The sequence below is a fragment of the Papilio xuthus genome, unplaced genomic scaffold (assembly GCF_000836235.2).
Source record: "Papilio xuthus unplaced genomic scaffold, Pxut_1.1 DF825946.1, whole genome shotgun sequence".
NCBI lineage: Eukaryota > Metazoa > Arthropoda > Insecta > Lepidoptera > Papilionidae > Papilio > Papilio xuthus.
The window spans coordinates 4,123,834-4,137,934 of NW_013532703.1; the positions used below are offsets into that span (position 1 = coordinate 4,123,834).

Here is a 14,101-nt window from a genome sequence, read left to right on the forward strand (position 1 = left end):
CAACGGTCCAACGGTCTAACGGCCTAGAAGCCTAGAAGCCTAGAAGCCTAGAAGCCTAGAAGCCTAGAAGCCTAGAAGCCTAGAAGCCTAGAAGCCTAGAAGCCTAGAAGCCTAGAAGCCTAGAAGCCTAGAAGTCTAGAAGTCTAGAAGTCTAGAAGTCTAGAAGTCTAGAAGTCTAGAAGTCTAGAAGTAGAAGAAGAAGAAGAAGAAGAAGAAGAAGAAGAAGAAGAAGAAGAAGAAGAAGAAGAAGAAGAAGAAGAAGAAGAAGAAGAAGACGAAGAAGAAGACGAAGAAGAAGACGAAGAAGAAGAAGAAGAAGACGAAGAAGAAGAAGAAGATAATTTCGAGAGTTAGAAAGCTGATGTTTTCTTCTGAGAAGATTTCCAAGAACCATGTAATTACATTGTGTTTTTTAGTACAATAGTACTAAATTTTGAATTTTTTGTTGTTCTGACTATTATTCTATCTCACTACATATCAAATAAAGTATCAATGACTACACTTAATATTTTATGTACGTAAATAAATTTTATTCCATATTTACGTTACAATGTTGCTAAATGTTTTAATATTCGTAATTACTTAGTAAAAAGTCAATTAAATGAAAGTTCGCTAGGAAATCGTATAGAAGTTCTTAATAAAATAAAAGGTAATGCTTCACAAAACCGAATCAAGCCAAATTTCCATTACATATGTGTTAAACGATAGGGAATATTCTAACACTATTTTGGAAGTTTTTTTTGGAGTCGTAACTTAAGTTAAAAAAAAACCAAGAAAACTACATAGGGTAAGTTAAGTTTGGAACAATAAAAAAAGGGACAATAGAAAAGCGCAGCATAAGTAAAGCAAAGTTTATAACATGTAATAAAACACCAAAAGCAAACTGGAAAGGTTAGGTTTGGAACATTTTTAATACCATAAAAACATCGAAAAAGCGAAAATATTTTCTGTTATAACATGTGATTTTATAAAAATTGTAAGTGTCAGTATACCTGTTACAAAACTGAAAACTTATGAAACAATTTTATTATCTCACTGAAATAAATTATTTTTTCTAATTACAAAATCATCGTGTAGGACGACAAGAGTTTTTTAAACTTTGGAATTTTTTTTTAATTTTATAAATTAAAATTGTGCTATAAGAAAAGCATGTGCTGAAAATATAAATGAGAACAAACAAAGATGGCACGAATGCTAGAGGAGTTGTATCGTCCAGATTGATGAAATAGTTAATAACACCGAACGGACATGCATACATGTTTGAATGTAGAAAAAGCCACAGATTACAGATATTTACCAAAATATGGAAGAAACTTGAGAGGTGTATTGGACAGCGCCAAATGAAGATCAGGGGCCTCAGCATACTCCTCCGGATTAAGGGTGTAAGTAATGTTGTTGTTGTGTATATTATGATTAATAATTTTGAAATATGTTGTTTTTTCTCGGACCGTAAAAATACAAAGCCTATACCTATAGTTAAAATCCGTAGTTTAGTTCTGACAAAGCTAAGAAATAATTTTATAAAGATTTCTTAATAAATTAAGAATATAAGTTTTCCTTGTTCATCGTAAAAATTTAGTGCAAACAAAGAAATATTCAATTTACCTAGATTAGTGAAAAGCAAGTTTTTATCGTAATTTAAGTTGAAATCGACTCCTAGAAATTTACCTACCTACTTTTATTTTATTTTCTTATTTCGATATATTTTTGAAAATTCACAAAATAAAGAGTTTTTTAGATGTATGTAGGCCTAAACAAAATAGATGTGTGTATGTAGGCGGGACGCAGTGCTTTGCCAAGCCCCGCCTCCGGGCGTGTGCGCACTTTCAAGTTTATATTTATAATTTATGATCGGCGTATCGTTTCACGGAGCATCGGTGGCACTTGATTTGTAATCTGCAGGTCCTGGGTTTGAATCACGCCATTTACCAATGTGGTTGTCGATTTTCTTTATTACGATAAAGGAAAATATCGTGATGCAACTTGCGCATATCTTTGAAGAAATTTAAGGATATGTGTCAAGTCAATCAACCTGCACATGTCCAGCGTGGTTGACTATGACCTAGTGCTTAAGTAAGGTCTCAGCCCCTCAGTGGGGACGTATAGTAGGGATCATTAAAAAGAAAATGAATTGCTTTTATAAGGTGGATTATTTCTTCTGATTAGAATTTAAAACCTTGGCCAATGTAGTGATTAGTGATTAGCGTTTGACGGAGCACCTATTATTCTTTTGCGATTCTTTAATTTTTATTAGAATATGAATATTTATTTTTCTTATATTTAACTATTTCTTTTCCGATCTTTTCTATTTTTTTTTAATAAAAAGTAATCTATACTATGAATCAATATAACGAGAAAATATACATTATATTTTTATATTGTTACGGTTATATATTATCTGTACGCCTACTTTTCGTTACCGCCTTTTTGCATAATGTTTATTACTATTTGGTATTGAAATAAAAGAAAAATTTAGTATATATTTTTTTTAATAAGGCACAACATTATTCAAAGTGAGCAAAAACTGTACAATAAATACACTTAACTAGTAACATTACAACTAAAAATGAATCAATGATAATTTTTTCTAAGTAATATATTCCATCGTGAATTCCATTTCAGAACCTATTTTTAAAAAGTTTATTGGTACCTATCTAACTTAATTAAAAAGTAATCTTCAACTTTCCATTTATCCCAGTTTATAGAGATCTTGAGATTTATTATATCAAAGTTTTATTATTTTATCTATTCACAATTTGTTTATATATTTATTTACATTGAACTTAATAATTTAATCCAATACAATTATGATCCCTTTTTTATTCGGTTATCTGTGGTGCTTACATTACAATTCTTTTCTTTTATTATCTTTTTAAATTCCTCGATGAAAACACGAATACCTAATTAAAACATTTAATTCAAATACTTTTTTAATGTTGTATGTTTTAATGATACAATACTTCCGTTAATTGACATAGAACCCTGCATTCTTATTTTAAATATTTTTTTTACATCAAATAGTATCGAAATAATTTTATCTCCATATAAATATTAAATCATAATCTAGGACACGTTTCTCGTTCCGGAGGTGTTTCCTTCGCTGCTAAGGCTTGCACTATACATCGCAGTCGAGCCAGGCTGTTGAGCCCACATGAACCTGAATCGCCTAAAACATTTAAAATGTGTATTTTAAAAATAATTTATTAAATATAAAAAAGAAGCATAAGGAAAAAAGCATATGAGATTAAGAGTAAAATATGAGTAGAATAAGAGTTAAAACCTCTATAGAATTTTTCAAAAATTTAACCAGATTTTGTAATCGAGAAATTCTTGAATAAAAACATTTTTTTAATTTAATTTTTTATTTTTTACTGGCAATGTGAAGCTATATATTGTAATGAAATAACAACAAGTAAATATTATTGTAGCTCACCGTTGAGGAAGGGTCTCTCGCGCTCAGCTTTGATCTCTCGGTCGAGCGGGCGCGATGACGTCACTGGCTCCACGTACGTCTTGCAGCTTTCAGACTCCAGCTACGAGAAACATATGAAAAAGATTTGGTAAGAAAGTTATTTTTTTAAATTATATTTGGACCCTGAATTGAATTTGTTCAACTTCAATATAGATTTTTACAACAATAACATAATTACGCCCATAACCCTTATGGGTAGGCAGAGACCACACATCTCCATTTGTGGCAAACCTGACACTCCTCTCTTGCTGCTTCTTCAATCATACATCTACTTTCACTTACTTCCTTAGAAGAAATCTATACTAAGCAAGTGCTTAACTTAACTTTTAATGACTGTGAGTGATGTGTTTAATTAGATAATTCTATAAATAAAAGTGGGTGGCTATGGTTCCGGGTAATACTTGTGAACAGTTTGCTCATTGGCGTGTTAAGTTACACGCGGCAGGTCATGCCTCACTAAGCGTGCGGAAAATGCCACCTCACCTCTAAATACCTTTATGTAGGTATACAAAGGTCACAAAGCGGTATTTATTAGTTAAAATATATATTTTTGTACAATCTAATAAGATAAGTATTTGAGTGGTTGAATTATTAAAAAAAATGCAAAAGCTGGACCAACTATGGTCCTGTAACATTCTCACGAAGAATGCAAATGTTACCACCCTAAGATATAGGGCAACACGACAGTTAAATACAGTAACCTGAACACGTGTTTTGACCACAGACCATTTCAAAAGCATACTGTGACATTTGTTTAGGTTAAGATATATTTAAATCAGTGTTCTATTTTCATGTTTAGACACACAGAATCTGATATCAAAGGTAGGCAACGTATATGCAATTGCGTATGTCTATGGGCAACGGTCAATTCGCTATTTCAGCGGATTCAGGTGGCCGCTAGCTCGTTTGTCATCTTATGATATAAAAACAAAAATACACAGATATAATACATTATGCACATATAAAAGAGTTCAATATCAGTTTGACACTACAAAGAGGTTGCAAGATTACACATATCAAGCGAAAGAATCCGCATAAAGAAGTGGCCGCTACTTCTTACCACCGACCCTTATCAAAATAACCGTTTATCTCATTCAGCCGCTTGTCAAGCTCCGATTCAGACTGTAATCCTTCACGAATTATATTTTAAAAAAGTAACATCACATATTTTTTTTATTTTCTTCTATATTATCAAAGGAGACATTGATCAGATTTAATAAAAAAAACTAATAAAACGTGATAAAAATTTCAGCTTATTAAATCCAATTATTGTTGATTTCCTAGTTGATATAACCTAACAGTGGCCAAATTTACAAACGAAAGAATTTCAGCACACATTAATTTAGGTATTTTATAGATTAAAGCAAGCTAAAACGATGCCCCACACCGTTGTAGAGATCGATCGATATCATTAAATATGTTTATTGGCCGACGGAGCAGCGCTTCACGTTCTATAATCTGATTGGGAAACAAAACAAAAACTGTAAGACACGAGAGAATAGGAGGGCTGCCAGTTACGGGAGTAGTATAGAAATGATAACTCATTAAAATAACGTGTGATAATAAGTTGCTAAAAATAATACGTTTAACTGAATCGAACAAAGAGTATTTAAAGGTACACTAGCTTGGCTTAGAAGTCCCTTGATACTGTAATAAATGTGTATGGTGGCTGATTATACTTCCAAAGGCACCTAAAGATAAAAAAAATCTGCAAAGCCAGTGTTTGACAGTTAGTTGTTGCATTGTTAAAATATTGGTAGAGTTGTTTACTTAATTATACACGAGTTATTTGCTATCCCTAGACCATAAAATATAAATACTTTTAAAGCTGAAAAAAACCTAAGGAAATCCTAGAGTTGTGTGCGAGGCTTCAACAGTAGCTCCGTTTAATACCGGTCACCGACATCCCTGGTGCAGTTGGACGCCAATTAAAATAATTTAATCGGCCGCCCTTCGTGGCCGAGTCGCGACACACCGGTCTTATTTCTGTGTAATTCTATTTCGATGCGAGCGCGCACGTGTAGCGATAAATAATCCGCGGACGTGTATTAATGACGATTTAACCTCGCGACACGCCGCGACACGCGCGCCTTTCCTCGCAGCACACATACGCCTCGATGCATCTAACTTGATCCTTTTTTATCGCCTTTCATGACTATTTATGTAACCATACATTCATGAGTTAAACCCTTACATGGTCATACGATACACTCTCCTTGTTGTATTTCATTCTTCCTTCTCTGATGCATTCAATGTAAGTATAGTAATTTAGAATGAAATGAGAAAATGTTACGATGCTTATAAAATCATTATATGTTAATTGAAAATGTGTAGGTGTATTAAGTGGGCTTCATAGAGTTTGTATTAAAGTCTAAAAAGTGTTTCATTAGAGGTACTTTTTTAACAAAGCACGTTTGTGTGGATCTTTGAAAAATATGTCGGACTCTTAATTCTTTTAAAAGGTTAGCACTTTTTTAATAAAGTCTGTAACTGCTATGATAGATTTTGAGAAAAAGCTAGGAGTTAGGTCTCTCTCGTAAGCTACACTTTTTTACTGAGCCTTGAAGTAAAGTTCAGTTTAATATTATACATTTTAACCATTTTGGAATGGTGTTCCTTTCTAACTTTTTATCCTAATCTAATCTGAAATTATTATATTATATTACATTGGAATCATTATTAATCTATGCTAATATTATAAAACGGAAGAGTTTGTTTGTTTAAACGTGCTTATCTAAGGAACTACTGGTCCGATTTGAAAAATTCTTTTTTTGTTGGATAGTCAATTTATAGAGGAAGGCTTTAGGCTATATAACATTACGCTGCGACCAATAGGAGCGAAGCGTCAGTGAAAAATGTTGCAAAAACGGGGAAAATATACAACTGTTACAATAAAATTTGTAAAACAGCTAAAGTTTATTTCCTACATTCGCCTTTTGTTCTATTTGTAAAGAAATAAATCATTTTGAAATACTAAATCATATCTGTTATAAAAATCACTTTAATAAAACAGTAAAATCTATTCGAGCTGCCAAAACATTGTTTGCCAACATAATTTAAACCCCCAATTTCTTGCAGACAAATTATAACCCAGAGAACGGAAAACAAATCGCTTACTATTGTGTGCTTTAATTATTTTAAGCATATTTCTGGTAATAGTTGGAACATAAGTCACATTAATATTTGCATATATTTCCCAAAACAATTACACGAAAAGGATAGCTTGCTCAAGCTTTTTAAACGTTGTTTAATGAAATTGGTGCTTTGCGCTACACATAGCATTTAAAGTAGCCAAGACTACATCTAGAATTTAAAGTATTTAATTCATTATGCGCGTTAGATTGTCTATTTTATTAATGTTCTTAATTGAAGCAGCTACGAAAATACTTAAATATTAAAAACTAATCGACATTTGCAAATGTTGAAAGTCAACATCCATACCGACCAGATAGGCTGGCGGCGCTGGCTCGCCGATTGACCAATTTCATTCGTAATCATCCCATACATTAGCACCCTGTCAAATGTAAATATATGTGCTTGTGACAAACATATATCTTGTATAATATATAGTATGTTGACATACGAAGCGAGAGCGAGGTACACACGTCTCGCAGTCACGATATCAGATCCAGCCCGACGGAGCGTGACGGACGCGCGCTGAAATAGATGCGCCGTGAATTGCAACTACATAAAACAAATAAGATATATTATACCTATACGATATGGCATATTGTATCCTACAAGTGTATTTATGAGATGACGACCTTTTAGAGGAGTTGTAAAGGTACTTAGATAATATTACGATAGGAGAAATAGGGTCTAATAAATGGGAGAGATCGACCGAAGCCTTATGCGAATTGTTCATTTTTTTCTATTTTTAGGAATTTTAGAAGTACGTGTGTAATTCTTAAAACGAAATTGTAACTGTTTTTTATTGCTACGTTTACAATGGTTGTCCACTGCTGAAACATCAGTACAAAAACATTATAATCTCTTTGGATAAATAGAGATACAATACATTAAGTGCAGACATTCATCAGTGGGAACAAACTAACACAAACAACACTATTGTCGTTGGTTTTCAGGACCAAAATTACTGTATAAAACATATTGTTATCTCTGTTTTGTAAAAGATAATGAGAGAGATGATGATATGTTTTTAATACAAGGATTTTAATCTCTGAAACCTACGGTTAGTGTGGCTATTAGTGTGACTTACGACTGCAGCGGCGCGTAGAGCGGCTTGTAACCTTTCTATGTGTTGTATAGCAGCGCGTAGGATCTCCAACTTAGGTAGTCTTCCACTGCCCGCTCGTGCTCGTATTCTTAGTTCTTCAAAGGCAGCGTTAACCTGCAAGTTGTTATACAGTTAGATAATGCCAACTGCGTCCCAAATGAGGGTAAAAAAACTTTATAAGAAATTTCATTTCGATTTTAACTGAATGTTATAATATAATTTCATAAGGACTCAATATCGTGGTAATTTTTGTTTTTAATGCTACAATGTTCTTTTTTTAAAATATACTAAACAACAAAGAAAACAGAACTTTGGCGTGGCCAGACGAATCACCTCAATCCACGTTTGCCATTTAGGGAGAGGGAACGTGGCAGGTTAAAATAAAAAATAAAATATTTATCTGATCAAATCATCAAGCAATCATGTTTTGTATCCATGAATGCAACAAAGTCATAATTTGAGCATTTTATTAAAATTTAGGAAGAGCTACATCGCAAATCTACCAACGCATCTTTAAAAATATAATCAAAGAGAATCTTTGATTCACTCCAATTACTTTTGATCTAAACATTTAATGGCCACTAGCGTACTTGCCTGTCGCATTCGAGCATAACTCTCGTCAAAGTATGCAGAAGCGCCCACTAAAAGTGAATTTACATAGAAATAACATCACGGCCCGCTCTAGCGATGTAAAGCACTAATATAAAATTAGCCAACCTTATTAGCGACGACTCATTTGACACAGGCGGCCCGATTCCTACTGACGTTGGCTAACATTAAATAAAAAAAAGTTATGACGTATATAAAATGCGAGAAACGCCGCGTAGCAGTCGCGTAGCCCTTTCTATTCAGCTAAGATTCTTTTTAAGACGTCGTTAATCTTTTGAATTGTTCTTTTTTAATAACTAAAAAGGTTTATGATGTAGAAGTTCATATGTTTTGATGTTTAAATGGTGTAATTAAAATTGATCAAAAGGACAAAATCTTCCGTCTTAATAAACTTGAAAACAGTTTTTAATAAATTAAGGCAAATAATTTAGTCTAATCAGTAAATCTTCGTAATTAAAAAAAAAAGAATTTTGTAGAGAATAAAGTTATTCGCAGTTATTTTACTTTGAACAATTTATTAGTGTTAAGAATTAATTTAAATCTTACAATCTGCACAATCATGAATAATATCAATAAAAAAATACAAAAATCTAGTTATATTGTACGTTAAAAAAGATTTGTATAAATGAAGAAAACTAACGTAGTATGACACGCTATACAAGTAACGCGACAGATTTATGTATGGCAATCATAATATTTAACGCCACTAACAAAACGGTACAAGCATTTGAAAATAAAAATAAATTGTTGCCGCTCTTTGAGGGACGCGATAAATTTATTTTTATGTGAAATTAAGATGTCCGCCGTATATTCATATGTTTATTGACGGAGCGACGACTATTTATAAATTAAGGGACAAAACAAACTTGCTACAATCACCGGCACTAAAGTCATGTACTAAAATGTTTAAATTATGAATCCATAGCGATGGCCTGCGACTCGGTCCGCGCGGGATTAAAAAAAGCAAAGTTAGTAGGCTCTGTGTTATTCCAGACTATTTTCTATATGTATGCCAAAATTCATCGAGATCCGTTTAACCGTTCTCGACATACCTACAAACAAACATCCATCCATTTAAACATTCACATTTATAATATTAGTAAGGTTATAAGTAAGAATGCCTAGTTTTTTTAAGATAGATAACAAAAGAAAATGCCAGAGCGATAGGCGTTTGCTATTAAAAACGCAGAAATAACAACCATGCCTGTTCTTTATAGCCGTAGAAGCACTTTATCTGAGTTCTACGGTCGAAGACGTCTACATCAGAATTATTACATTTCAGTGCGTTCTTTCGAGTGCGAAACTATTGTGACTTTTAAATCTTAACATTCTCAACGGTCTATAGTATGTAAACGCCTTTAGTTATCAAAGTTTCAAAGTACTATACTACTTAATTTATTACTGATATAACTGAAATATAGTAAACATAATGATGTATAATCCTATAATATTTTTTATAGAATAATGACATATCATTTTTTGTCTGCTGCGCTTAAATTACATAGAAATATGTTAATACAAATTCGTTGTAAAAGTTACGTAGAGCAAAACTTCTTTCTGCTTACTGTACAAGAATTATGAAAACAATGGTTTCCTATTAAAAAAAATGTAGCAAATTAATATTTTTTTAGGACGACGGTTATTTTTGTAGTGTTCTTTTATAACCTTTAAATGAATCACCTTAAAAATATACTTTATATAAATTCAAATATTCAAACTGACTTCTAATCAAGAAGGTTCATTAACCCTAAACTAAATTCATTACAAACGAGCCAAGTTACTTAAAAGCTCGATGCATGCGCAAGTAATTTGCCCTGATAGATTCGTCCCGGGGGACTAAAAACGGGCACTTTAGAGGCGATTAAGTGTGTGGTAACCTGTCAGTATGTCAGAGTATCTCTCCCTGTCTAATAGCCCTCGTCTATTATTAAACGATCTGTTTGAGATGCAGACAGCAGGAAACTACCGGCATACCATTACAATTAATAAAGTACAATAATATCAGTGACTTTTTAAATTTCGAATAGTTTTTTTTATCTCACAAAATGAGAATTAGTCAGTTAAACACAAACTGCGTTGAACTGAACTAAAATAGGCGTTGTTAATATTTTGTATTAATTCTTTGAACTCCAATATTAAATTAATATTTGTGACAAAAGCACATGTTGTAAATAAATTTGTACGATTTTTTTGCAAGAAGCTTAATAGAGAGCCACTGGTAGTTTCAAGTAGAGTTAACGCGTATTGATAAGGCATGTCTCGGTAACACTGTAGATGTCTATATCCGAGATAGAGCTTTATATGTCAAACTTTTAAAAGTTCCAAGCTCGTATATTAACCTCTTTTGTTTTGAAAAGTTATTACTCTATATTATTTTTGTCCTTACCTTTCTAACATCCTTATATTTGCATCAACATCGTAAATGTTCTGATGACAACATTTGAACAAAAATGAATGTGTATGGGTACATCGGTAGGAATAGGCCTAGTAAGAGGTGGAGGTATGGATTGTGTCAAAGGTGACGTGTTCCAGAAGGGAGTGACAATTAAGATGACGGAAATTAGATTGATCTGAAGGCCAAAAACATGGTGCGTTAACCCTACGTAAAGAAGGACAGAGATGATTACAATAAATGTATGTTTCGGCAGTGGTAACCCACTGTAAAAGTCTCGTGTTAGCCGCAGTTAATGCACTGCATTCCATTTGATATCGAATTAATATTTCTGGCTCGTACACTGACATCGGCTTGCATCTCTCCGGTCAGATATAATCATATCGGAGACATGTTTTCCCGTTACTGCAGGGCTGTACCAGATTTGTCACACCTCCTCTGACAACCTACACGTTATATGGCATGTGGACGGACTATTATCGCTAAATATGTAAAAAATTTTGAAATGAAAAAGCATTAGGAGATAAAAGAGATAGCCAAAAGTTATTATAATGGACTAAATAATATGTAAGAATAATCGTAAAATTATTTTTTTCATCTTTTGTAATTTTTTAAACTTTTTTAATGCTGTAAATAAATAGGTTGGGCTATTTAAAAACGGGATGCGTACTTAACTCTGTTAAATTAGAGACTCTAACTCTGATAAAAAATAATTAATTACTCTTTTTAGTTAAGTTTATTTAATTAATTCTTATTTAGTTAAAGATTGTTCTAATTTTCTAGTTGTAATAGAAATTTAATATTTATAAAAAAATATCACTTGATGATAATTTCACTTTGAATTTCAAATTATATCATAAATGATGTATATGAAGCCATAAAATATACATAAAATTTCACAGTGATGGCTATGCAGACGGACCAGGATAAGCGAGAAACCTCGATTAGCAAGAAAAATATTGCTGTCGCTTCGACTCTCGCTTATCCAGGTTCGACTGTAAAGCGACAATTTATTACAAAACTATAAAAAGATGGCAAGAATTCAGACATTAATTTTGTTCGGAAAACGATATCGTCCATAACATAAGCAATAAAAGCTATTACAAATTAAATGTTCAGATATGTGACAGAACATCGCCGGCTCGCATCCGGCGTCTCCAAATCCCATAATCTCGGGAACGTGATTTCGGGACAACGTGATTTTATTTATACCACGGGATTACCGCTCTTTATATTAATACCTTAGATTGTAACGTTTATAACCTCTCTGAGTGTGAGAACCCCTTAGCGTTACAAAAATAATTATTTCAGAAATCAAAGTAACTATACTTTAACTTGATATTGATCCGCGCGCAACGAAATATAATTAAATAAGGGGCCTATGCGCTATTCCAGACATTACTGTCGGTTTTACGGCTTTACCGATATAGCTGATAGCTATTTATTCTTTTTTTTCGAATTTATGCCTTAAAGAGCTGCTTTTTATTTAACTTATCTATATATTAAGTATTTTTATATATCCACGCGGACGGAGTCGCGGGCGACAGCTAGTTTATATCATTAGCAAGATTAGATATTACGCGTAAGATGCGTTAAAATTGTTAAGAAAAGCTCAAACTTTTTGATGGTTGGAAATTGTGAATGAAATATTGACTAAGCCTTTTCTGACACAAGGAAACGTAAATCTTCGAAACTAATATTGTATACTCGGGTCGCGAGTATCAAGCTTCACACACTTAATATATAAATCGTCGACGCAAGTCGTCTGCTCAATACAGGTAAAGCGACTACTAACTCGAATTTCAAAAAGTCACCTGTATAGATTTACTCTGCCGTCTTGAAAATCGCTACGAATTTCCTTGCGACTATCTTGAAAAACTGGTTGCAAGCGACCGCCTTAGGCGATAAAAGACTTAATATCAGTGATGCATGTCCGTGTTTGAAACTCTGTGACATTGCATTGCCTAAGTTGCTCTGCGACTAAAAAGGCCGGAATTTGAGGGTTTAGGTTAGTCTTGTGTTTAATATGGTTATGAGGAAAAGCCCCTTAGCATTAAGTGAACAAATTCAACTCTAAGGAGAGTTTAAGTTACCATTAAATGGCTGTGGTAGCAGTGTGATTTTGCATTTGAAAGAAACCGCGCAATGGCACTTTCACTGTCAAGGTCCAGGGAAAATGTCAACATATACGTAAGCGTATCGTACGTGCTTTGTTTTGCCAAGCATTTTATAAGTATCGTCGAATATAAATTTGGTGTTATGGATTAGTGGAGTCATTTATGGAATATTGATTTTGGAATACAAATATCCAAAAGCAATAATAACCTGGAAAAAATATTGTCTTTAATAGTTTATGTTGGACATTTGTTTTTTAAAGAAAAAAAAAACAAATACGTCTAAAGTCAATGTTTCTTTACAAATATCATTATTTGAGTAAAATATCTATGAAAATACTTGTTTTATATAAGCTTAACTAATTGAGTATACTCACCAACACCGAAGGCTGTTTTTATTAGTGGACAATACATTTATTTCAGCTAACAAAATTAAATCAAATATCGTTTATAGTAAAATTAAAAAGAACATGAAAATAAACAAAAAATAAAAAAATCTTCCAAGGTAGTAATAAAAATATCAGTAAGTAACTCAAAAAACAAAGCAATTATTCTAGTAAGATAATCCTAGGACATATAACGACTTAAAATAAGAGTAAAGAGAGCGAATGCGGACAGCAATAAATCTATGCAGATTAGTTATAAAATAATACAACCTACTTTTCTAAGTCTCCTTCGTTCTCGCAACGTGGCAGCTTTCCGCCGGTCGACCGCCGCTGTTTTTCTCTTGCACGCCTTACAAGCCCACGCCAAGCACCGCCTACTCGGTCCCAGCACGTGCTGTATATGACTCTCTTCTTCTTTCGTATCATCATTTCTCTGATTGTTTTTATTCTCATTTTTCACCCCCCGACAACATTTTTCATTGGCATTAAGATCGACGTTACCTTTGCCTTCGTCCGATTTTTGATAATCGAAATTAAAATTGTCATATATGTCACTGTAACTCATTGTTTTTGACACTTTCGTTTCGCGCCAAATTATTATTTTTTTTCAATTTCGGGCGGCGCGCGCCGCGACTCCTACGACACTGAATTCAGTCGAGGGGTGAATCTCGAGTCGAGATTTACAAAATATGTCCGCTATTAATAAACTGTCTAGCTGTGTGCCGTCTTAGATCGTTGAGAGATGCCAATTTATTAGTGTTTGGATTGAAATTGATGCGGGTAATATTTTTCGGTTGAATTTGTAGCGATGAAAGCGTCGCAACGTTTTTTTTTAACACTTCGCTTTCTGGTTACAGATCAATTTAAATGTCGTCTGATATGTGGCTACAG

The 14,101-nt window shown here is 33.1% G+C and overlaps 1 protein-coding gene across 1 annotated transcript; it reads right to left on the bottom strand.

Moving 5' to 3' along the window:
- Positions 1-2,593: 2,593 nt before the first annotated feature.
- Positions 2,594-13,863, bottom strand: nau (myogenic-determination protein nautilus). The gene is made up of 4 exons (XM_013320622.1): positions 13,485-13,863; positions 7,692-7,823; positions 3,434-3,533; positions 2,594-3,166 (listed from the first exon to the last, which is right to left on the bottom strand). The coding sequence occupies exons 1-4, from the start codon at positions 13,773-13,775 to the stop codon at positions 3,057-3,059; spliced, it is 633 nt and encodes a 210-aa protein (XP_013176076.1). The 5' UTR covers positions 13,776-13,863; the 3' UTR covers positions 2,594-3,056.
- Between the last annotated feature and the right edge of the window lie 238 nt (positions 13,864-14,101).